The sequence below is a fragment of the Helicoverpa armigera genome, chromosome 14 (genome assembly GCF_030705265.1).
Source record: "Helicoverpa armigera isolate CAAS_96S chromosome 14, ASM3070526v1, whole genome shotgun sequence".
Classification (NCBI taxonomy): Eukaryota; Metazoa; Arthropoda; class Insecta; order Lepidoptera; family Noctuidae; genus Helicoverpa; species Helicoverpa armigera.
In genome coordinates, this window is record NC_087133.1 from 9,413,584 (window position 1) to 9,441,360 (window position 27,777).

The 27,777-nt window shown below is 34.2% G+C and overlaps 1 protein-coding gene across 1 annotated transcript in view; it reads left to right on the forward strand.

The window, feature by feature from the left end:
• LOC110373319 (C3 and PZP-like alpha-2-macroglobulin domain-containing protein 8) overlaps positions 1-27,777 on the forward strand; it is a 199,708-nt gene that overhangs the window by 86,458 nt on the left and 85,473 nt on the right. The window contains exon 3 of the mRNA XM_064037709.1: positions 9,946-10,127. Within this exon, the coding sequence (XP_063893779.1) occupies positions 9,946-10,127 (182 nt within the window). The remainder of the gene's footprint in view (positions 1-9,945; positions 10,128-27,777) is intronic.

Genomic DNA, 27,777 nt, shown 5'->3' on the forward strand with positions numbered 1-27,777 from the left:
TTTTTATTTTTAATAAATTATGCTCAATAGGTGGCAGTATATTTTTCCACTTTACACCATGCTTTTTAAAGTACCTAATATTGCTGCTTTAGATAATAGAAAATAAATAGCACGCCTTTATTTCACTTATATCCGATAACAAGTTACCCGTAACAGCCAGATTAAGAGAAGTATAATACATCATACATAACCAACTTTAAAAAAAAAGATGATAATGTTTCAAGTAACAAACAAACTTACGTATTCATTACAAAAGTCTATACAATTTTCTCAGAGATTTTTGATAAATGATTTATTAATATTCATCTCATAGTTTAAGTTTGTAGTCAAGTCTTTATATTTTAGTTTCAGTGAATATTAGACCTTTAATTATTTGAAAGTTTGTAATTTTCTTCCAACTAGAAGACTTATTAAATTAAAGTTACAATTACAAGAAGCTATTTGTTGTACAATAACGAGATTTTGATGAAATTGTTTATTCTAACAATATTTTTAGACATTTTCGAGTTCATAAAGTGGAATAGGGAAATCATTTTTAGTATGTGGGCCTACGCATACCTATTATTAGAAGAATACCTACACACTCATTACGGAACATACCTACTACATATTCGTTACTCTCATTATAAACAGAGAACAATATTTTTAGTACCAACTGGGAAAAATAACCTATCTTACAAGGTGAATGGTATTGTAAAAATAGTTCTCGAATATTCGCTATTATAATGTAACACAACAGTAGCTAACACTTTAACATCATCCTGTATAAATTCTGTGTTGTCACTCCACTGCGCGCCTCGACACAGAAAATCAATTAATCATTTTCTTCCCGCGCTAATAAAATCAACTACTTGACGTCACTTCGGTAGCGGCTCAGAAAACTCGATTTATTTTCGAAAGTCATCTATTTAATTGAAGCAACTTTGCAACTCCGGGGAAGGGGCGAAAGGGGATTTCCCAAAGTCCCCCTGTAAGTTTTTTTATTGTTAACGACAATCCTTCTGGAAGTTTCGTTATGTGGTGGGGGATCGAGCTTTGATGTTAAGGGATGGTCGGTTAAGCGATACCATTTTGGGGGATATGTGAACCTTTTTTTACGTTTAATATTTTTGGGGAGCGCGCCATTTTTTTGCCGGTTGATGTACACGCATGAATTTTTGGTAGCTAAATTGTGATGGACTCTGTATGAATAAACTTTTTTGCTTTTTGGTGCTGTTAGAAGAAACTTTATGCTTTTTGCCCCTTATTCTTATGTGTCTCCTACATACAGTTGGTAGGTAATTTTCATGTATTCTATTTTTAATGTTCTTTAAAAATTGTCTAACTACATCGTCATTAGAATCAAATCTTGGTACGCCTATACATTGCCATATTTCACTTTCTCCTTTATTATAATCAAAGTCAGGTAAATCCTATTGTATCAAAGTAAACAGCTACCTTGTACGAGCTAATAAACTGTCAGAATGTACGAAGACCTAATTAGTCGAGGGAGATTACCTAATTATCTAGCTCTTAGGCAATATTCTAAGCTACGTAGTTGCTCTAGTATACTAAGTAATTATCAATCATGCATGAGAGTGTTTTCATACTGGTGGATTTTCATCTCGGGTTTGCTCGCTCTCGGGCTTGATTTGTACGGTCGGTTTTGCGCGTATACGAGCGACAAAAAACAAATGACAACTACTAGTACAAAGTGATGAAAGTAAAACCGAGGACAGGTTTTTTTTGCGAATTATGTCGCACGCAGAAAAGCCGAGCATATATACGCGCTAGTGTGAAAGATCTGTTAAACTAATATTATGTTTAGTAGTACCTACTTTCATTTTCATAAGTTATTATGTAATACTAAGAAACGCTCTATCCTCATAATTGGAATATGCCAAGCAGAATTACGTACTTAATATGTTTGAGTAAATACCCAGTACTCATAACACAGTATTTACTTTGTTGTTCTTTTCTGATTTATTTTAATTCCAATCTTATTTTATGGCTATTTATTACACGAACGGTTGTTCGTGCCAAATGAACGGATTTTATTTAAATAATAAACTTATATACATGTGTAGTTCCCTTTGCTATAAGTGAAATAAAAGAAAATAATCGTAGTACAATCAAAACATTTACCATGACAATTTCCCTTCAAATAATAGACGTTCTTCATAAATAATTACGTTCACGGTTCGGCGAATGTCAATTTCTGCGTAGATATGAACACAATATGGGGACAATGGAACTTACACGGAGTAAGTTCAGGCGTTCCCCAAACTCATCGCTATGCAGATGTGGGTTTTACATGTGGTATCTGGTATGGACTGCGTATTTTGTCTTTTTAATCATCAAATTTCTGAATTTATCGATGCAGAAACACGCATATTTTGAAGGTTTCGATGCAATTATAACCAAAATATGAGCACAGGATTTTCCCAAAATAACACAAAGAAAAATTCTTGAGAATGTTATTATGTACAACAGTTTTACAAATTGTAAATACTATGTAGAAACACTCGTAAAATACACCATGACTATACGGTCGATCGACAGTTGCCAAAAGGTTTTTTTTAATAAAATAGTGAATTCAATTCCACACTGATTCATGAGCCTGAACAAATTGTCGGCCGACTAAAAGTTTATAATGGGAGTCTTATGCCCGTTTTCACCGACAATCTCTTAACGTTTCCCTAACTAAGTGTCACTTAACTAAGGCTCCCTAACTAAGACTCCCTAACTAAGGCTCCCCCAATAATAAAGGTTATAAGGGACACTTAAACTTAGGTCAAAAAGGAAATTCGTATTAAGTGTTCCCTAAATTCTCTTACGAGATCCCTTAATTTAGGTATTTATTGGTGAAAATGGGCATAAATATTTTAATTGCATTCTATTTAATCAAGTAAACAGACCCTTAGCTTAGGTATTAAGGTATCTATAGTGTCATTAAGTACCATTGTCTTGTTTCGAAGACAGTGGAAACAGCTCGAAGGCAACTAGATGCAAATCGTATGGAAATGTAGGGATTGACCAAACTTGATACTGTTCTACCTATATTGGTGAGCAATTTGGATCAGGAAATCAAGCAATATAAAGGAAGGAAAGAGTATTCATGTAAAGATAGGGTAGTGGGTTATACGGAGACATTCCGTCAGGAATACAATTTTGTACTGAGAGGTTGTTCCTTTGGCCACAAACAGTTTATATTCAGTTGTTAAAAATGCCTTATGATCAAGAATTAAGTTAGTTGTGCTCGAAAAAATCAGTATCAATAGTCCATTTAATTAAGAAATGCTGTAGATAGTCCCTACTTTTTATCTAAGACCATGACGTAGTTTCATGGGATGCAGGTGAACCGCGGACAAAAGCTGATGAATGTAGTTAAACCTTGTGTTAAATATTGTATGCAGTAATAGATCATTCTAATTTTAGTTGTACAACACATAGTTATAAGGTTAAACCGGTTAAAACATTCATTACGGAAAACCACCTCAAACGCATTTCGTTTTCAACTCAAAAAAGTGGGCTTCAAAATACTCGAATACTCAGCCTAACCTATATTCGTTACGCTCTCCAAATCGTACGTAGCTCGTTATTTAAAATTCCACTGAATATTTTATTCGGTTCGCATTTACAGAACTTCGCCCTTGATATAGACGAAGTTTTATTTACTCTAGAGGTCAAGATTAGGGCGTGACCTTAGGTCAGCTCAGTAAACTTGGTGGAAATAAATTTGTTAGTGCATATTTTGAGGCTGAAATTCTCAAGTTGTGGCTTTCTTTGCAAGCTGGCTTTTCGGTCTCGAGATTTCACTTATATGTGTACCTAATTTTCTATGTCAATGTTAAAAAGCGCTATTTGCAAATATTAAAATTAATCTTCTTATTCCTAAATTATTCTTTAGGTGTTCTATTACATTTGCAAATTAGAGGGATTAAGTCATAGTCTAGCCATCCATCAAAAGGGCATTATCATTAACACATATCAAAAAACAAAACACAATCTCAAATACCCGTGAAACCAAAGCCAGCTAAAATAATACACCTAAAGACATTGAATGGTCTCTCGATGTAAAGCCTGCAGGTCACTAGGCTTGCACGGAGGCGCCAGCGCATGAATTATTCATCAGAACGTAATGAGCCGCGGGCTTTCAGAACCTACCACGAAGGAAGGAAGAAGGAAATATGAGCAGAGATGCTAAAAGGTTGGTAGGTCAAGCGCCTTCTTGTAGGTCAAGTAACGTACCGTAGGCGTGACTAAAATGATCACTTACTAATGAACGAAAGAGGCCTTTGGGTTCATTGAAACATCTGTCAAAGATTGGTGATTTAGTTTTAAAAGAAATGGGCGTCTTACACAGAAGGCGTATGAGGACGGAGCCTGTAACGTTCCTCGTCTCCCGAAGGCCCGTATTTTCACGCTCTACTTTCTTACACGATTTTGCGTTATGACATCTCTGCTAATAATTTTTTTCTCCATGGATTCTACACAAAATCTATGGCAGAACAAACTTGCGACCTTAATGATTTTACAAAAAAGAAAAGTTCCGTCATTTACGCTTAGGGGACGGCTGTAGCGATTTATGAGGAAGATTAGTATCTGGTACATCTTTTGAAGAGAGTATTAAAAAAGTTTTTGAGTTTTTTTTTTGAGTTCTACAGATTTTACAAGGTATAGAGTGATACAATACTTTTTGCGTGATAAGTAAATTGATATTGAATTAGTATAGTTTCTGATGACTTTTTAGGTCAAACCTCATGAAATACATTATGACCTACAATGCTTACAAGTTGAACGATAGGTACAATCAAACAGACATGTCTAAACCGAAGTCTTATATGTAAAACTAACTAAACTGTTTTCCCGCGGCTTCATCCGCGTTCCGTGGAAACCACTGTCCGTACTGGGAGAAAATATAGCCTATACTCGGGAAGAGAGCAGCTTTCTTACAGTGAAAGAATTATCGTTTCTGTAGTTTCAGAACCTTTACAAAATACAAAAAATGGTATTTCCTTTTATTTCATTAGCGTAGAAGTAAATATTACATTAACACATTTAAAAACGATAAATAAACAAAAGCACATCAGCAAACATTCTAAATTCGGCGCCATCTCTTATCAAACGTTATTAATGTATTCGGCGGCAAATCGCTGTATCGGGGAACAGTTCAATCAGTGAATATTGAGGGTACAACACCAGATGTTGGCATCACGTGCCTGTTTGTTCCCTTTGTGTAAAGGATATTAAGGTTCGTTCTGACTGGGCGTATGACTTAGTACGGACGGGTGATATTTTGAGACATTGAAATAATTTTGACGTAGAAAATACATTATTTATTTAATGGTATGGGCGCTAAACCACATGCCTACGAATTTCAGTTTTTAGATGGTAGTAAGTTATATGCACCCGTGACTGCTTAAATTGCGAGCTATATTGCTAAACCCAAGTTATTCTGGTCTATATTTTACATTATGTACTTCAGTTTTTTATGTTATGTTTTAGTGTTCATGGCAACCAAATTCGTTATCTAAAACACTCCCAAATCAATTTTCAATAAAGATATCGCATTTATACTTTACATGCAAAAGATCTTGTACAAATGTAACCATTAACATACTTATGAGGCTGTGTCGCGACATTCGGAATCATAAAACGGCACAACCGCAGTGAGTACACAGCTTAATATTTCTAATAATGCTACCAAATATTGTACGGTAGGTTTGATAATAATCGGATGACAGCTGTTGTTTCTTATTATGAAGTCGCGGACCGAAATAAGATGAAAAAATGTTTCTTATTAAAGTAACAAATCATACGCTGACGTTAGTGAATTGTTGTAAGGCTGGTAACACAATAATAAAGGACGATTTTGTTTTTGTATAATTTTAAAATAAAAATAAATGTGTCATTGTTCTTAACGAAAAAGGAGGAAAGCTTATCTTGGCTTTAACCCAAAGATAAGTCGTCGCCAAAAAATAAACGAACAGCTACAAAAGTAGGTGTGAACATTATGACATAATCTTCGATAATTCAATTTTGTAAAAAAGAATTTGAATATTTTAATTGCTATAAAAACATTGGCCTGAACTTTCACATGAAAAATGATACTACGGAACAAATAAACGCTGGGACATCGCGAAACCAATTAAAATCGGAGATTGCGCATTCGAGAAAAAAATCAACTTGAATTAAAAAGGTTCTATTTAAAAAAAAGATGGCGATGAAACTCATGAACTTCCTTAAATTGTTTTTCTTGACATTTATTTTTCTTTCTTATTGTGAGATCGGATTTTAGATTTTAGTCTTAGTACAAGCTGAACATCCGTTAGGTACTTTAATTACCTACATAGAGCAACTGCCATCTAATTGTTGTAGTAAAGCTTTATAATACATATGTAGTTCAACTGTGTGTTAAGCTATGTAGTTGTTAAATTACATATTATGTGCCGCTAGATCCACTCATAATATGGTGGTCTATAGGTGTATTATCTATCTAAAATGTTACAGTGTATAACCGTCCTTTCCAATTCGAAAGGTTTCGAAAGACCCCGAAGGTAATGTTTGCCACCTTGACACAAACTTTGTCACTACATTTTAGGCAAACAATTGACCAATCAGCGCCAAGACATTAATAATTCAATCTATGTACATTTCCAAGAAACTGACCAACAAATTGAACCTTTGAAAACTCAAACAATAAAACTTTTCCCATAATATATTATGAAAGGTTCTCCCAAAACCTTCTCACATACATTTAAACAGACCCGAAATGGGCGAACCCTCTTCATAAACACCCAGAAAGCTTTAAATATACTTGACAGAAGGATTTTTCCTTCGATTCGGATATCACGTATCTACCATTATCGTTGCTATTTATTTGTAGGGGTACGTTTTAACCCGCATCAAGTATCGGCTGCCAACAATGTAGTCACGAACGTCGACCACTTTTCTGCTGAACTTATGGACGGTTTGTTTTTGTTGGAAAATATCATAGGGTTGGGCAAAGAGAAGTTACTCTCAGCAGCACATTTATATTTCGAATGTTTGTTGAAGATTTGTATAAAGAATTATAAATAAAACTTACTACGAGATATACACATAGAAACAATATGTCATAACGTTTACGAAGATTACAATATAATAATAACATCATCCACTATGCTTTAATTTTAATAAAACTCTGACACAATAATTATTCAAAGTCAGGCTTCAGCAATAACAACGATCGGCCTTGAATCAATTGACCTCGTGTCAAGACCCGACCCAAGCCAGCAAAAATGTAAATCCTATTTCAAATTTACGTTGGATAGGTACAAAGAATAGAAAATTAAAATAAATGGAAGGTAATATTATGCTAAGTCCCCATAATGTCTGAAAACAGTGAGTCAACGATAAAACTATTTTTGCCCAAAATGTTTCCCAAATGTTTTGCATAAAATCCAAACTTAGTCGTCCTCTATAAAGTCTTTGAAGGTCGTCCGAGCTGACAAAATGCTTCACACAGCATTTATCACTTTGTTTTGCACGAATACCCGTCAAACAGATCTCACAGTTTTGTTCCTACAAATTCTAGCAAATCTCCGAACTAAAATCGCAGCCCAGAAACTTGAAACAACTCTGATCAAAGTAAAATTCCAAAAGAATAAAAATTCTCGAGACTAAAGTTTAAGATTTACGAATATAAAAATGGTCATTAAAAAGCTATCACTTTTGTTACGTCTAGCTTATACGGAGCTGAGAAACTGAGAGAAGCAATCTTTTCTGGAGCGATTCGTATCGATTGAGCAGAGCGGGCGTTGGCAAGTGTCCATTTGCGAGCCTTTTGTTATTCGAATTCGTTCCAAAAGTATGTACATGCCGCCACATACTGTGTTTTTGTGGCCGAAGCCAGACTTTTGCGGATCGCCTTTTTTTGTAAACAGATATCTATAAAAATTCTGCGCCATTCGCAGTTCCTTTTGAATTTTGACTTGGTGTCTGTAACGCAATTTTCCTATTAACTTTTTTTGATAATGCCGCTATTTTCAGTTGCCCTCACTAATTACGTCGTAGCTGGACACCTTTCGGGAAGTAATTAATTTCGTTCGCACGAAAACGTGACTTGAATCCCTAAGAAGAATTTGTGGACACTCTGTTGACATTTTCATCGAGGTTTCGTTAATTATGCCGTTCTTCTAAGCTTTTGAATTGTGTCAGTTGATTAGTGGAAGGACGTAATTTTATTTGAATAAATGAATTTAGATTATTAGTTTCATTTTATTCAGTAGCTTGCTATTTTGTTACTGTCTTTTGTAGCTTAAGATCTCTCGTAGAATTTACTTAATTAAAAAAACTATCTTTGACACTCTACATCCTTCAACACTACTATCAAATAAACAAAAAGCAATCAACTTAAAAGGAAAATACCAATTAAAAGAAGGAGCGACGGGATCGTTTATTTGAGCCAGTAAAACAGGACACGGCCATCATAGCGCTTTGTTCAAAGCCAACGTCACACGTCTGCAAAGCGTGAGCACAAATAAACCAAGCAACTTGTCCCGGAAACCACAGTACACTAGTTCAGAAATAAGTTTCACCCGCACTAGAGTCCATTCTAACTTAGTTTCCTTGAATTTTGGATGTCATTTGATACGGTCCGGTTGCCACATGTTACATTTAAATATAGTTTACTTTGTTTTTAGTTATAGCTTTTATACATACATTATGATGTAATTTTCTTGTAAATATTAGTTTACTATAAAAATAGTAAATTATGTCTTAAGATTTAGGTCATTAGGAAAGGACGGAATTTATCTGGAACAACGTCAAAAGGATCTTATCTATTGAACCTATTTCAATTGAGCATAAAAATACCAAGTTCTAGTACTGTAACATTTCTTCGACATGTCATTACTGAACATCAAAGATTTCTGTAAGGCACAGACTATTCTATTGTCCACGTAAGAAAAATAAATAAAATCTTGTCCCTAACAGCAAAGACATCTGATGTGCACGACATATCGACTGTAACCCTTATCAAGTTTAGACATTATGGAGCCATTCGTCTAGCAAATAAAAAAATGACACGAAAGACAACACCATTTCTTTTCTACGTCATATTTATTCGTGCTTCGTTTCCCTCTATTATTACGTAACATTATATCACAAGGAGTATATCAAACACGATGTGGCAAATAAAAAATGCTCTACTCACGATATTGCGGAAATTTTTAACGTTAAGAAGAGGAACAGGAAAGAGATGAAGAAGATTAATAAAAGTAATTTGATGCTAAAAAGGATTTCGCTCAACATTTGTGAGAATATAATGATATTACTGGTAGGGTTCGAATACTAAACAAAGCGAAGCGAGGCAGACAATACAACGCAAACAGTAATGAACATCTCTGCGCATAGTTTAAAACTAACTAAACAGTATCAGGGAACTCAAACAGTCGTAGGCGCGTTCTTGCACTCAAACAGGATGTAGCACGAACGGTTTCGTCAAACAAAATTCTGTATTCTGTGCACACGTAGGAAAATACAATAATTCGAACGTGTCCAACCGATTTGTCGCATTGCAGACTTTGGTTTGGGAAGTTTTCAATATTTCCCTACGCTTAGAATTGAATTTTGTTGACCTATGTTGTTCAGTGTTTGACTTTTACGCCGATAGGAACTTACTGTTCCTAGTTGGCTGAGTACAGTTGCGAGCGAAGTTTTATTTCGTTTTTGTTGATGAGAATTTGGCCGGTTGTCAAAATCAGATTGCGGTCGATTCTACACGAGAGATTTATTTCGGATAAAAGAATGGACAACATTTTTGCAGGATAAATAATATTTGTGACAATAATAAGACTCGATAGGTTTTGATTCAAAAACATGCCATTAATTTGACAAAAATATTATTTATAAGTGTGTTTTCGTTATGAGTATCCCTACAAACATAAAGAACATTTTTTGACTCAATAATTTTCTTTGCAGTGGCTTCTCAGTGGTGGCACCAGAAGTAGCAGTTCCAGGGAAAACCACTGCAATCCTCGTCACTCTTCATGGAAGAGCTGGAGATGAGACCCTGGATCCTCTCAACGTTACTGTCAGGCTTGAAACTCAGGACGCAAACAACGATGTGAAACTGCTGACTGCTGCTAGCCAAATGATTTTGGGTAAGCATTTGATTTGTGCATGCTTTTGAAAGTATATGAATGATATATTGAAGAAAATGGTAAATTGATTTGTGTTGACAATGATGGTGATAAGGTGAAGAATGGTTACGTAACTGCCAGTTAACCACTTATGACTACAGAACATATTATATGTTTTACTACAGCAGAATTCTCATTCCCTAAAATATGTTTGCAGCTTATAAAATTATACTGTGATAACAGAATTCTAAGCTAAGGAATTTCGTTCTAATTTATGAAATACAAACTAGAAATTTCATATTTTATTTTGAACATCGTTTTAAAAAGCACAGGAACATGAAGCTTCTTTATGGTATTCTCAATGCAATAATAAAGAGATTACCAAAAGCTCTCAACGTAAAAGGTGCATTTTTATGTAAAAAAAATAAGATTTATTATCAAGTTGGAGAGTGTCTATAAGGATTATCTCATTGTTGCTGCTATTTGTAAAATTGTTAGATATTAAAAAAAATCTCAACTAAGCTCATTGAAAAATAATTAGTTAAGTAGGTACATTGAAAAATAATATTTTATCATATCTGACTACTCTAAACAACCTTTTACGACTCTCGTACAACATTCTTTTGTTGACACAGGAAAATTCATACCATATACGTCCGTTCCGAGAATCACTATGAAACATTAGAGCTCTTCCAAAAATTACGATCCCGAATATTCCCTTGGCAAAGATTATTTCAATGGTAGAAATACGATTCGAATGGAATACAACCATGGACGGGTAAAACAACACCCACGAAGGTTTATATTCAATTCTGCACACGAAATACGGCCTTACGATGTCCAAGAATAGACGAGAATAGACACAGAAGCGTAACGATACTTTTTATTGTAACATCAAAACGAAAATTGTCGTAAAATCTAATAATAAAATTGGAAGAAAACGCCTTCTAATACGATTTCGATGCTTCAATCCAGAATCGCGTCCCAGATTCGATCAAGTTATTACTACCGTAGTAAAAATCTCATTTCGTACGGCAGACGGTGCTATTGAAAAGTCGACTTATTGCCAAATAGATATAAACTGTGCTCAAAATGCACGTACCCGGAAATATTTTCCTTACAAGTGCTTCGAGTTATTGATATTTCGCCAAATTTGAAGGTAGTTTGGGACTGAAGGTATATTTACTCGTGTATGCTTTATTTACCGACAGTTTACTTTGCCGAAAAGGCAAAATATTGGTGTTCTAATTATAAATGTTAGAATTGCAGATTGGTTTTTGTTTTCGCATTTGTTTCGTAAAACAAATTAAATTGTGCTGACATTAATAAAAAATACATTATGGGAGGAGAAATACAATTTTAGGTAATGTATCACATCATTAAAGATATATAAACTAATTTAATAACAAGCCTCGTACCATTATCCAGTCGTAACAATTTGCCCTCACTTCCAAATTGGCACATTTAAGACCTCTATAAAATGTATCAGTACACTTTACTATACCCACTGCACGTCGTAAAACCCGTGTAATAATATCATCAACAACTTCAAGTTTTAATGTGAAAACTTTAAAAGCATGTAGGTATAAAACCATGCATCTTGGAAATTCTGGAAGAAACAGTAGCTACCTACATATTTTCCGAGTACATTTTGAGGGTTCCGCGTCTTGTACCCCTATCTCCGCATTTCGATGTTCAATTGTTTGTATTTTTATTCGATGGTTTTTGCTCAGAACGTGCATAGCTTTATCATGTTAAAATTAATGATTAATCTATGACTGGAAGTAGAAAGTCGATTAAGTGACTACAAACCTGATTCGGGAAAAAGCTTAAGGCATTATATGCGATAACCAAATAAGAAGATTATAATTAGTATTCTACTAAGTACTATAAGGAAAAATACGATAATTATTCCTCTTGTATCTCCACTTTTTATTTCAAGACACAAACCCATCGGTGCGCATCCAACTCGCTTCACTACTTTTTACACTAAGAGCAGAGTTATGATACACAATGTTCAGAATAAATATCAATTTACGACGTCTGAGGGAATCATAAAGACATTTGGAGTCCTCGACGGAAACTTTAACCAAAGCACTATCGTAAATAGTTGTGCTTTTACAAAAGTTAGCCTTTTAGAGCCGTGTGTAGTTTTCCTACTGTTGAGATTTAAATTCATTGCGTAGATGGTGCTGTTTTATTTGTTTAAGTGTTGTCTTAAGTAGCTAAGTAATAGTATAAGTAAATTACGTCTGTGGCATAATCAAATTGGCAGAGTGAGTTGAAATTCCGAAAGATATCCAAAGTGTTACGTTTATTTTTACAAATTTTCAAGTAGTTACAATCAGACAACTGTTGTTGCATTTATCACTCAAAATAGCAGTGAGAAATGTTTGATAAATTCTATACAACATTTATTTTAGACCGTAGTTCCATAGCCATTGAACTGATCATGACTGAAAAAATGTTCCGTAAAGGAGAGCTAAAAAAAGAAGCTCGAATATTTAAAACACAAAAAACTGTTTCAAATCATGAAAGAACTCGAAAACCATTGCTTTAAAAATCGAACCCAATCGTTTAAAAATGTCATTCGAAAAAGGAACACTGCATAAAATGAAACTTCAACTGTCACTTCGATAAGTAATGCAAGTAATAGCAGGAGAAACAATGTGAGGCACATTCGTCTACGTCTAGATAACGTCGGAAGCGGACTGTGCCAGATTTTATTGTGCCAGTGCGAATAAAGTTCTGTTAGGTACTAGTTTGTACGAAGGAGGTTAGTGTTATAATTGGTTTCGTTTTTAGGTAAGTGGAAATATTTGTGTAACAAAATTTTAATGTAAGTTACACGGTTTTTAATTTTAGTAGTAGTGTTTTTTCTGTTGAATATAAATAAATATATAATTTAAACATTTGTAGAGGGTAGGTATAATGTATTTATATAATTTCACTTCGATAAGTAATGCAAGTAATAGTAGGAGAAACAATGTGAGGCACATTCATCTACGTCTAGATAACGTCGGACTGACGTCGCGACTGTGCCAGATTTTATTGTGCCAGTGCGAATATAATTCTGTTAGCTATACCTACTAGTTTTTATGAAGGAGGTAAGTGTTGAGTTTGAAGATTGAAAAATTATTGGTTTTGGTTTTAACTGGAGACATTTTTGTAACGAAATTTTAAAGCACGTTACACGGTTTTTAATTTTTGTAATAACGTTTTTTCTGTTGATTATATTTTTATAATGTTTAGAGTGAACAATATATTTACATAATTTTACTTCGATAAGTGATGCAAGTAATAGCAGGAGAAACAATGTGAAGCACATTCATCTACGTCTAGATAACGTCGGAAGCGGACTGAAGTCTGTGCCAGATTTTATTGTGCCAGTGCGAATAAAGTTCTGTTAGGTACTAGTTTGTAGAAAGACGGTTAGTGTTGAGTTTGAAGATTGATAAATAATTGGTTTCGGTTTTAAGTGGATACATTTTTGTAACAAAATGTTAAAGCGGGTTACACGGTTCTTAATTTTAGCAGTAGTGTTTTTTCTGTTGATTATATTTTTTTAATGTTAAGAGTGGACAATATATTTACATAATTTCAATTCGATAAGTAATGCAAGTAATAGTAGCAGAAACAATGTGAGGCACATTCATCTACGTCTAGATAACGTCGGAAGCGGACTGAAGTCGCTACTGTGCCAGATTTTATTGTGCCAGTGCGAAAAAGTTCTGTTAGGTTAGGTTTGTAAAGTTGAAAATTAATAGTGTTATTACAAAAATATACTTAAGGCAGGCCGATAATACGTATTTAGATAAAATTTGCAAAATTCTTGCATTCTCTTTTGTTACAACGCCAAAAAATATTTTTAAATTGGTTTAAAGTATAAATACACACATATTTCTGAACAAAATTTTAAAGAACGGTTTTAAATTTTAGTTGTAAGTAGTACTTATTTGGTCAATTTTAAAATTAGGTTAAAAGTACACGGGGTTGTGCTCTAAATCGAGATTTGAGCAGAAGTTTTCACGTTTTGTCTGTTTATTTGAGAGAATTATGTACTTAACGTGTATTTTAAATTGGTATGCTCTAATCCGATCATCGTCAAAGTAAGATTCTGTATAAACTGTTTAAGCCTTGTTATTTACGGTACACAATCCATCGAATTTACTTTTAAATATATTTAAAATACTATAATGCAAAATGTATTTATCCAAATCTAAATCCAGCTTCCAAAGAACTACAAAATCATCTTAACATTTCTTTGAAAAAGCATAAAAGCGAATTGAATTGAATTTTATCGTTAAATGAAGTTTTTTATTAAATAAAGTCTAAATAAATAAACTGAAATAAAGTTAACAACTTTAAAACCGTGGTAAGTTAATAGTATTTTGTAACTAAAAGTTACGTAAGTTTGAAGACCTCGTGGCTAATTCTAAGCGGCTCGGATCGACCGACGATCATACGGTTAAGCAACGCTTGGCGCGGTTGGTTCGCGGATGGGTGACCATCTTGCCATAACAAGTCCTTTCGTGTTTCGGAAATTATTTGAAAGTTTTCAAACGTTTTTTATTGGTTCAGAGGATTTTTCAATATTAAAAAAAAAATCACTAGAAAATAAATCTAGTTTTGAGCTAAAAACACCAACAAAAAGATAAAATCATATGCTTTGGGATACATTCGTTAAACCCTCAAAACACTTCTTTTTTAGTAAAGGGTTTAAAAAAACTACACTAGGTACACCATTTTTAAGCCGCTTATAGAGGCTAGCTTTCAATAAAAAATATGTTAGGTGAAAGCACTCTAAAATCACTTAAAATTCATTTAACTGTATTACATTTTTTATAAAAAAATATTGAAGTGACTGTCTGGACTATTTAATTTTTTGTCAGTTCTCACCCAATAAATATGTATGTTTAATGCTATCAGATTATTTTATATTTTTAGTAGTTTATTTTATTAACTGTACGTGACACTATACTTACGGGTAGTCAGAAGCCAGTAAGTCTGACACCAGTCTAACCAAGGGGTATCGAGTTGCCCGGGCAACTGGGTTGAGGATGTCAGATAGGCAGTCGTTTCTTGTAAAGCACTGGTACTCAGCTGAATCCAGTTAGACTGGAAGCCGACCCCAACATGATTGGGAAAAGGCTCGGAGGATGATGATGACGTGACACTATACTGGTAAACCTTACGTAGTAACTATTGTTAGTGATCTGTGACTTCATCTGCCTATCCTTTTCCCTATATTGGGGTCGGCTTAGAGTCTAACCGTAAGCAGTTGAGTACCAGTGTTTCACAAGGAGCGACTGCCTATATGGCCTCCTCAACCCAGTTACCCGGGCAATCCAATACGCCTAGGTAAGACTGGTTGTCAGACTTACTGGCTTCTGGCTATCTGTTATTTAACTATGCTTACTTTAACTAAACTGTACTAAGAAAAGTCATATCAGCTGTTTCTAAAAAGTTCTTAAAACATCATGACCATATAATAAAGTAACTGCAATAAAGCGACTGCTAACCACAAAAACGTGGCAACCAAATAAAATTTTACGACAAGCAAAAATAGCTAATTAAATACAATAATATTACATTGTTTTTCGCCGTACCAATTAACAGTAAGCGTTGAATTGTCCGACGCTGATTGCAAACAGACCGCTTATACTATAAAATGGGGTATTGTTGTTAAGTGTCGCTTACATCACGACTTTACAGGTGAGTGTAGACTACAACATTTTGTGGAGCATTTCTGTGTAATGTAACGTTCTAGCGAATGGTACAACACAGGCAAAAGCTCATTCTCCAAAGCATTTCCATGTAACGTAACGTTCGTGCGAATGCTCGGCGTTATGTTAAGGGTAAATGCTCCCTCTCCCTCTCTTTCCGTGTCACCCCGCAAACGCGCATCGCCCGCACTTGGCTCGACGAAATGTTACACCTATATGCTTGTTGGTTTGTAACATACAGGCGAGCGTGCTCGACGGTTTGTTCGTAAAAGGATGATACACTGTAACAGAACATCTCGTTGTTCTGTTACAAGTAAATGTTGTAGTCTATACTCACCTTACGAGTTACATCTGCGACATGCATGGACCTTGTTCCAATTGGGTTGGGTGTTCACGTTCGGGCAATTTCACTGCGTCCGGATAACTTATAAAGCGCTTTAGATTATATTACTTTGTTCTGCTGCTCAGCAGTAGAATTGGTTCTTTGTTAGAGAAGGTGGGTTTTGATAATGTTAAGTGGTTTTTTGCAGTTGTTTTGTTAGTTGAGTATGTGAATTGGCTTTACACGCCTGTATTCGGTCGATTTTAGACACATAATAAAATAGCTGTTTGCCCAAAGGCTTGGATCGACTGCACCACCTTCAGTATACCACACCCCTCACGATATGCTTGTTTTGATGAAGCTAAGTTCAAGTTCCGTATATCAAGTGACATTTTCTTGAGAAATCACTATTGCTCCTGTTAATAATCGGACTATGAGCAGAATAAGGTTTCAAGTAAGTTTGTACCATGTAGTGGTATACCTAAGGAGTTTGGTTTGTACAATAATCATCAAAATAGCTATAATTAGACGCCATTATTGGGAACGATATTTTTTATAGAAATGATAATATTATAAACCGTTCAAACTGCCAGTTACTACTACGGTATTGCCCAAGACTTTCTAAAGAAAATCTAAGAAAATTAACGAGAAAAATGACCGGAATAAATAAGAATTTGTTGAGCAATCTCCTTGAAGCTTGTTTGTCGTAGCTAGCCTGTTTCCTTCTTCATTACGACTGCCACTAAAAAAGTTAAGAGCTGCCTTTTTAACCTAGTTCATTACGTTCCACAGTTTATAAGACGGCTGTTATTTTCTGTGGAACGGATTTAAAATAATAGGTTCGGAGTGTTCGCTTGTTTTTTTTTTTGTGCCAGTGCATTGTTGGGTTTGAAATTGGAATGTTATGGATTTGTAATCCCTTTTTAAATGTACCTACCTCTATATTTTAGCTAAGTTTTCGTAGACTATTTTAGGCTTCGAGTGTTTAGCACTTTAAAAAATATTTTTTTCGTAGACTATTTTAGGCTTCGAGTGTTTAGCACTTTAAAAAATATTTTTAATGTTCCATAAATCATGCTTACACATTTTTTTGGCAAAAGCACTCCTAAAATAGATGTAATTAAAACTTAGACTGCATTCGTTCCAAAATCCAATCAGCGCAAAAAACTCAAAGCTATCAACGCTTAATCGAATCCCTTAGCAGGAATCAATACCCAACAAAATGAGGTAGGTCCTATCATTACGTTAAAGCTACCATTCCGAGGGACTTCGTAAATCAGTGTGTTAATAGCTCAAAGCTATTGGCAATCCCCTCCAAAGATATCGGATCCTGCCCTAATGAATCATGATTGCAGTGCAGATAGTGATGAGAACGCATGGAACCGATGTCGATAAATACTGATATCGACAGGTGTTTGTTTTGTGTATTTAAGCTAATGAGGATATCGGTGTTTGGTAGTGATGTTTGTACCTATTGATTGGAAGGAGTTAGGGGTGATCGATAGGCAATACGAAGATGCATGTTTACAGCTTAACCGTGGATAAACATTTGAGTAACTTGAGTTCTGCTGAAAGAGATTTGTTTAGATACTTACATGCAGCCCTTTCTGTCATATGTTACTATATACTGTTAATACATACTCAAATTGTAGCTCATGAGCAAACATTAAATATTCCACTAACTTGCAGTATGTTGTCCTGACAATAAATTATCTCACTATACTCTTGAGACAGAAACACCACACAAAAATTAAAGACCCGCACCACCAAAGAACTTTCTACTCCCAAACCGATTACGATTAATATTCTCATCGTACAGGTGTTAATACTTCAAAGCGATTGCTAATTTCATCTCAAAGAAGATCCGATTTGCTCTGCAGTGACTAACGAAGCGTTATGTCGGTGTCAGCTGGGCCATCTCATCAGATCATACGGAAAAATTAGATTGCGCATAGCAAAAGGAAGATGCTCTTGTTAGGGGTACTCGTTAAACTGGGCGGGTTATAGTTTTTGTATGAGTATGTGGGAATGCGAGAAGTGGGTACTGACGCGGGTAAAAAAGGTAAAATAGTCTGTTCTATTAGAATTTGTCTAAGATACTCATATTATAAGCAGGTTTGTGAGAAGATGAAGTTGTAGAGCTCTAGATATCTGGATCTATGAACAGATTTCGAAATGTCTTTGACAATAACTTGATTTACTACATAACTTTTGATGCTCTTTATTAGTTTAAAGCTGTACATGTGTATATAAGATTATATTTAGGTTTATAAAAATATGTGTATACACTCACTTGTGAGTGTCACAGGCTACTTTTTCGAGATAACAATAATAACTTTTAGTTAATGTATCAACAATTGGATTATGCAGTACCATCGCAAACAAAAAACCTATCTGCAATAAAAATTAACTGTACCCGTAAAACACAGGTAGACACAATGCATAAATTAATTCTCCGATCGCGTCACACTCGTCGGATTGACTTCAAACGCCAAGGGAACGGGCCACATTAACATATAAACTGAACTCTCACGGGAATCACTCACTTTGATTTAAAAACAACTTTGAGAACAATCATAATGGAGTGTGCAAAAGTTTTTGTGTTGTTGATGAATTTACAATCAAGGATACAGTTTTCTGGTGAATGAATATGAAGTTCAATGAAGTGAAGAATGTTGCAGAAGGGCGTACCTATAAATTATAATCAAAATGATTAATAATACATTGTATTGAATTGTAATCAGGTGCAAGCCTTTTCTAATAATGAAAGACAAAGGATTCCGGACTGCTTCTAAATAAATCTAGAGTCATACAGATAATGTTTAGGTTATCTTTTTTTAGTGTAGGAAGAAAATAGGTTTAACGTTCCTTCTACCAAATAACGACAATCAGTATAAAAAAAAACTGTAACGCAGAAAAAACAAGTTATTAATTCACTTTTCCATCCACACACACACAAAAAGGAAGTTTTTTATTCGTCCAATCGAATCGTTTCCTTTCTCCCGTACAGAAACGCCTTTGAGTACAAACCTACTTGTTTGTGAGTCCGAACAAAGCCACTCAGATTTCTATGCAAAAGACTTCCTCTATACAAAATATTATGTACAGTATATTGTTACTTTGTGTTCATGGAAATTTTATATCTTTTGCCGCTGAATAAAATGTTAAGCTGCCAATTGAAGAAAAAGCTCTCTTTTCTTTAAAGGCGTTCTACTGTGACACCTCTGTGTTTCTTTTAAAGAGTCTGTAAGTGTTTCACTCACAGTTTTTTAAAGAGAATATAAAGGTGAAAAGATCTTTGTTTGTTTGCAAGTCATTAAAGCATTAGCATCCATTAAAAAAATATCTAGCTTAATCATTAGCGGGTTTATTCGACAAACTCGAATTGGCTAATTAATTAAAAATATAAGGGTCTCTAATGATGAATAAATAAGAGTCTCAAACAGAAATACAAAACAAATCAAACGCGCTTTACCTCCCTAAAAACACGTTCCGACTCACACAAAAAGACAAAACATTAATCAGCGATCGTGCAACATAAAAACACAATTTCCAACGATCAGCAGAAAAAATAAGCTAAATCGACTCCTTGTAAATAAAATACGTTCAGAAAGGTTCCAATTTTCCGGCACATAGACAGATTTGCGTTGCTAGAACAAACTTGGCAGACTCTGTAGACTGAACGGTATTTTTCACTTGGAAAAATGGCTTCTCTCCAAAGTCAATATTGGGAGTACTGATTACACGGGGACGTTTTACTCGTCTTAATTAAGAGTGTTTGAAGCCTATTCAGATAATGTAAGTGTTTTTGTAAGGTGCAAAAACAGTACGAATGATAAGGTGTTATTATTTGAATGGAAAAAAGGTTCGAAAATGCAACGTTATTGGAATGGGAGAAATACAAAAAAAATAATAATACTCAGCTTAGAACAAAATTTAAAATCAGTTTACTACATGTAAAACAAAGATAAATAAACTGAATCGTTCCGTAAAAAAGTTCCAAATTCAAATGGCAATCAAAACACACAAAAGTTCTTCAAAACATCGGAACGTCAGATAAAAAATACAGTTTGACATTACACACTATATTTTTTTTAGTTCTAAATTGGAACGAATATGTAACCTTTTTTTTGAATTTCAACTTTTTTAACGTCATAGAACTCAATACGTATGGACGCCTCGTTATAGTCGGCGGTCTATCTATGTCGATATTTTTCTTTTGTGAACTAGAAATATTTGAAACTGGCAGTTTTTTCAGCTAAGGCTCGCAGTTTTTATTGCGAGGTATCTGATGCCGGTGATATTGATTCGCCTATTAGACTGTAGGGCGAGACCAAACGAATACTTTGACTTCTTATTTTGTGTATGTAGATTTTAACCACTTGAAGTAGGATAAAAAACATTTTTTTACGGAGCATGTTCACTGCAATAAAATTAAGTCACTTCAAAAAGTTATGTTTTTTTATCATACAAACAAAAAGCCAGTATAAAATTACGTACATTTCACAATACATCTTAATTAAATATCTTTTACAAAAGAGGCAAAGATCTATTACAAGCGCAATATTTTATTTGAAAACGTGGCAACCCTATTCGTGACAGCTACGCTAGTTTCGCTGTGGTTAGCTTTCTTTTTTTTCATTGCCAGTTTCCAGTAAAAGTACGGTCTTCAAACGTAAACTTTTTTTGTTTTTGGTTTTTGTAGGAGCTTTCAACTGTCAGATATGTAATGAATGTTGATTCTGTTTATGTTGAGTAGTGTTGAGAATGTTTAATAATATGTCTAATGAAGTAGAATTAATTTATTTTCTATACACTAGAAAAATATATCTACAAAACAAAATTCCTTAACGAAACTTAATTAAATTTAATTTCAAAATGTCCACTATAATATTTCTTAATCAATTTTAACACCACATACCGATGTACAAACCACTTATTCACCAAACAATTTATATTACTCACTCCAAAAAGCGCAGTATAAAATTACTAACGAAATTGCCAAGCTCATCTATCACTGACAGAGAATTCGTCGCATATAAGCCGCACGTACGACACAGTACTGCAGATACACAACACAGTTTTATCTGTTAAACAAACCAAGTTCCTGAATCCCGTACATCAGGATCTGATAAATCGTACGATTAATCCTCAGCAACTCGATCAAACGAAATAAAGTTTTATCGCCAACTAAATTAGGGCGAATTTAGATTGTTCACGTTTCAGGGATTTGGGTGAAATGAATGTGGTTTCGTTGGTCAGATTGTTTTTGTTTAAAAATCTTTTTTGGGTATTATGAAGTTTAATTGACATGTAAATTGACTTTCGACGTTTATGTTTCGTATTTACCTATTGGTTTTAAGTTTTTTCTCCTGCCTAATAAAGGATATTTAAAGGTACTGCTTTTATCTGAAAATGTTCGTCCAAATATTATTTACAAAAAGCCCTTAGCAAAATATGAGCGTTCCAATTTCGTCACTTCTAAATTCACTCCCCTCAGAGCTCCAACGAGACGAATTGAAGATGCTTCACTCACTTAATCCTCGACTAAATTAGACGTAATGATGTCCTTACTTCTAAAATCCCCCGAAAGTCCCCAAATCACACTTGATCCCCGTATACCCGTACTTGTGGTACCAAAACTCTGTCTTTAACTCTAGTGCAAAGTTTTAATTGAATTTACTTAACCGGTGGATACTTTTCTAATTACTTTGTCGTAACAGATTTGCTGTGAAGCAAAGCTTCGGTGCTTCGACACAATGCGTTTTGCCATAACTTTTTTGTTTGGGGATTGGATTAAAGTTTACTCTATGGTTAGTTTGGGTTTTAGGTCCATTAAGGCTCAAGTTTACCGTTGTTGTCTTAAAACAAATGTTTTTTTTTTAATACTGACGTTTATGTTATCGGTGTTACTTGGTTCTAAATATCAAGTTTATTTAACATTTTAGATAGTACTTCTAGGTAGATCAATGTTAATTAGTAGGTACATATGCAAAAAAACACTATTGTTTAAATTCATGAATTATTAAAGAAAGAAAAACAGCATATTTCAAGCCCAAAATAAATCCTAAAATATGAAAAAGAAATGCCATCTTCTAAACGTGAGCACTAAAAATTTTCATGAATGCGTAACGTCATGCCTAAAGTAATCAATTTAAAAGAAAACCGATTCGAGAACACATTAACTACCAAACCGATTTCCCTAAATGTTTCCAATTTATCCCTAATATTGCTGAAATCAGATACACCATTTTTTATCTTGAAATTACAAAATATTTTCAAGTTTTATCAGAAGAAAAAAATACGAAAAATGTTGTTTTAAATAACTGGAAAGGTAAGCTTTTAGTAATAATCAAATTGACTTATTAGCAAAAAATACTTTGAGTTTTTAAGGGAAAAATATTTCGCCGAAGCGAGAAACTTAAGTATCTCTTAAAAATTTTTTGAAAAACATTTACTACAGTTGTTTATCCCAATTATTTTGATGATGTCATACTAGTATTTGTTAGGAAAGCCTGTGGCTAGTTGGATGTTCATTAAACAAATACGTGTCAATGGTATAACCAAATAATCAGTAATTGAGTTGTCGAGGTCAGTTCGCTTTCGGTTCATGTTAAATTATGACGCTCAGCTTTATTTGGTTAGACTGGCAGCTGATTAGGACATGATATTTTATGTTGATATGATTTAGTATACCTAGATGTTTTCATAAAAAGATAGCGACATGTTTAATGAGAATTTCTTGATTTTTAGGTTGATAAGAACAAGAATCAACCAACTGGTTAAAATAACCATTCCATCAAAACAGCTAGCCTTTTGATCAAACGCAAGAGCCGCATGGCGGTCGCTTAACTACTTCAATTGTTTGACAGCTGGGCTAGCTGTTTGATTGAATGGCTTTCTTAAAAATATATCTATGATATATCTAACTTCAGATTTCAATTACCGATCTGTGTGTTATTTTGCGATTAGAAATTGTAATTTTACATACTTTATGTGAAGCTATTGTCATCTCCGATTGCTAAACAATGGATAGACCGGTTATTGAAATCCACAGTTAATTATAACACATTTTGATCTATCATATTCTTGCCTCATTTTCTATTTCAACAAGTAACAATATTGTTTCAAACTGGTAATGACTGTTAGTATTTCGCATTAGATAACACTCCGAGTGCCGACGTTTTCAAGTCGCGCGGAAGTATTGGAATCTATAGTTGTTACATTTTCCAATACTTTGTCACTTGTTAAGTCGTCTGTCGTTTATTGTGTTTTGTTTTTGCTTTATGTTGTTTTAGAATTGTTAGAGTGTTAGAAATGTATATTTGAATGATTGAAATGAATAATTGGAAAGCTGCGTAGGCCTCTTTCTGCTAACCTGAAATATCCTACAATATAAATAAAATGAATGCAAACTACAGACATGAAGTACGACGATTTTTGATGATGTCGTAAAGTTAGTAAATTGACCAAATAGAATTTTCAATACATAGCTTGACCAAATAAAATTAACCCCGTATGGTATATTTATCGATAGGCACATCACTTGGTAATCTTAACATATTTTATTACAATGATTATAAAACAATAAATAATAAAAAAATGCTACTAATTTCAAGCAACCTTTACTTACTCCAGTCATCAAATAACTCCAAAACAAAAACAATATTACCTCCCAAATCCAATCAACGAAACACAAAATTAATACGAACGCGAACATAAATAACAAATCAGATATTCTCACTAAACGAGCCTATTCATCGTGCGTGCTCTGATGAAGCTGTTAAATCCTCTAATTTGCTAAATTGTATGCAGCTTGAAAATTTAACCCGAGCGCGGCTTAAATTGGGACAGCAAACAGCTTAGAGCTAGCAAAACAGGGTTAGCTGGTTAGAAATGGGCTATACTGTGAATGGTCGCACTTAGGGCTGCCATCCGTCCGGGTTTCCCCGGATTTGTCCTCGTTTGGAGGCCGTCCGGGGGCCGTCCGGGCGGGGTTTCAAGAAGTGTCCGGAGAAAACCCGGTCACTTTTCATGTAAGGAAGCACCTCATTGAATTTAAGTATATGTTAATAGTAAATGGATTACAAATTAGGTATTATTTTGTTTAAAAAAAATCTTACTCGTTCGGGGAAAAAATGCGATTTACGCCAAATGTCCGGGTTTCTTTAATGTTTGTCCGGGTTTGGCGAAATTCGAGATGGCAGCCCTAGTCGCACTAGAATATTTTGCTATTGGAATTATGTTAATGTGCGTTTGTTTTAGAGGTTTTGTAATTAGAACATTAGGGCCATGTGTTTGGGTGGTTGTGTTTTGTTTGACTTATTATTACGGAGAGGTACTGTAGATAAAGTATTGTACTGAATTTCATTTATATAATTAAGTATTTGTTTTAAGGTTGTTTTATCACATTAATGTTGAAAATTCACAATAATTGGAATCGTTGGATTTGGTGAATAGTTCAATTGAGTTAATTATGATTAGTTATTTAATGCCGGTTTCTGAATACCTGTGTCTGCGTTTTATCTACTAATGACTTTGAAATAAATACATAAACCGCGGATAAAAGTACTCAGAAATCGCCTGTTAGTAGAGAAAATAGAAATTCACTATAAACTAGGTACCTATGTAAAGAATTTTTTCAAGCGTTCGTCGGTATGTAAAAACATTTATTTAAAAAAATACGATACAAATAGACAAATCCCACAGAGGTATTGTCAACACGGATGTTACTATCAAAAATGCATAACTCGATTTATTCGAACTAATTCTATTGTTGTGTTAAAACCAACGAGTTCAACTGTTTCGTTTTTTGTTTTGATTTAATTGAAGAACACGTGTTGTCGTTTATTGGTTTTTGTAAAACGATATGGACTAGCCATGATAAAAATTTGTCATTACGGTCGTATATTATCAAACATTCAAAACGATATTTTATTATTTTCCGTCTACTTATATTATATGGTGGCATGTTCAAGAGAACTGGACCTTTAAAGTTTAATCGAAGTTTAACTATCATCATCATTTATTGCTTGTCCCAGGTCTTCTCTCACACGAAGAAGTATTAAGCACGCATTCTCAATGCGGGGTGGTAATTTCAGACTTTAGGTATACCTACTCTAAGTTTACGCGATATATTTTCCTTCACCACTAATTCAACCTGAACTATTTATTTTAATTTTCACACTCACACTTACAAACACGATACAACACACACCACCAAAATTTTTCCCACAATAATTTGCAATTCTCTACAAAAATTTCGTTCCATTTGTAAATTCCATCTCTTGGGCGTTATATCATTCAAGTGGGTTTAAGTTCAAGCTGTAGGGAGCTAAGTGATTTAATTATATCGGCATACCGGATTAGTCGTGCTTCTTTTGTTCTGACACTTAGGGTGACTGCCTTAGAATAATTTTAAGAAGGTTTTTGCTCTATAAAAAGATGTAGATAGGTACATCTTGTCGGCAGTGACTTAGTAGTTGTACATAAGACAGTATGTTTTCGAGTGGTTCTCGATTTAGCCTATATCCAAGGTGCTAATAACATATTTTTTTTGTTAAATATTGCTTTCAATGCAAAAGTTTTCGGGAAGAAATTGTACGTTAATTACAAGACCACCAATTGTATTTATCTTTCCGTTTCTCACTTTCATTATTTTATCGTACGGTGTACAATAATGAATAAACTAAATGATAATAAAATAAATATTTTTAAAATTAAATGCGAACCAGCTTTAGGTATATAGGAAAACAACAAAATAACATTCACTACCAAATTCATAGCAACATTTTCCTCCCAATCTATTTCCATTTTAATTTCAAGCACATGTTGTCCTATTCATAGGACAGTACAATATCTCCAAACGTACTCAGGAAACGAGTTCCGGAATATCAGGGTCCGTATTACCAAGTTGGGTCACGCTAAGTGAATTGCGTTTGTCTGCAAGCAACGGTGACCACTTAATGCTAAGTGCTGACCTTCGCGTTAAATGTACTTGGAGAAGTACATGTCTGTGTTGTCTTGTGGTTGATGTTTTTTGGAAAGAAAAATATGTACGAATATTTTATGGTAATATTCATTGACTACAATTCACAAAGCAGCTCAAATAGAAAAAACTGCTTATTGTTATTTCACATATAGTAAGGTACCTTCTCAAACTCACAAGTACAGGCTTTAGAAATAAATTGAACTGAATACCAAATCCACGCCCTCTCTTCTAAATAATATGCTATTCGTAATAGTGACAGCCATTATCCATCTTATATTATGCTAACGTTAATAAAAAATACTGTGGGCAAATCAGGACCTAACTTAAATAGACTCCTTGAAAAGAGCAAGAATAACACATCTATCTTCCTCTTTGTGTCCTATTTATATCCCAATTGGCCTATAAATAGGCTGTATTGCCAAAATTATGTATCACACAAGATATCCTGTACTAAAATGCGATGATATTTCACCTATAATATTCCGAAAAGATATTATTTTTTCTCCTTGGTAATAGGAACGCATTTTTGCGAAGATAAATTCAAAGAAATGTTTTTCCTGTTTACGTACGTGATCCGAATGGGTATAGATGATAATAAGATAGCAAAAATGAGCACAAATATATAAAAAAGGATTATATATAGTTTGTATTTCCGTAATAGTAGAAAGCAAGTTCCTTTAATGCCATTGAAATTGGCAATAGTCACAGAATAACAACATTTGAATTTATTATCTCGTATTTGGTTTCTAAAATAACATAGTATTTTTCAAGGAGCTAACAATTCCAAGACTAGAAAACTTAATTATAGTAATTGGCATAACTTACATTACGTCATAAAGAATTCCATTTCAATTTTTTCAACTATCAAAGAGGACAATTTTAAAACTGTCTCCAGGCTTAACTTTAATAAAAAATCTACAAATTCAAGGTCACGATTCCAAAACCTAACTTAACAATCTACAGAATACAATAGTTACGTTCACCAACTTCAACAATGAAGGTCACAGAATTTCAAACAGAGCTGAACCCAAAAACTTTATCAAAGAAATTCTACTACGGTTCTGAATTTCAATAACACAGAAACCATACTAATCATCATCTGCCTAGCCTTATCCCAACTTATGTTAGGGTCGGCTTCCAGTCTAACTGGATGCAGCTGAGTACCAGTGTTTCACAAGGAGCGATGGCTATCTGACTTCCGGAACCCAGCTACCCGAGTAACCCAAAAGGACTGGTTGTCAGATTTTCTGGCTTCTGACTACCCGAAACAACTGCCAAAGATGTTCAAATGACAGCCAGGACCTAAAGTTTATACTGCTTTCCGAAACACGAAAGAAGTCTATGTTATGACAAGATGGTCATCTATCCGTGGACCAACCGCGCCAAGGGTTGCTTAACTTTTTTGTCGATATATCCAGGCTGCTTTATAGAAAACATACTACGTACAAAGAAAACATACTTACAAATATATACGTTCTCCTTACACAAAAGTCATGAATCTTCGTATTGTAACGACCCAGTGATTTGGTGTATGTAACACGACTAAATACGGTTTACCTCGAGTGCCACTGGGATTCAGCCGGCTTTATACCTTTACAAATTGGCTGGTTAATACCGTTGTCAGTATGTGGT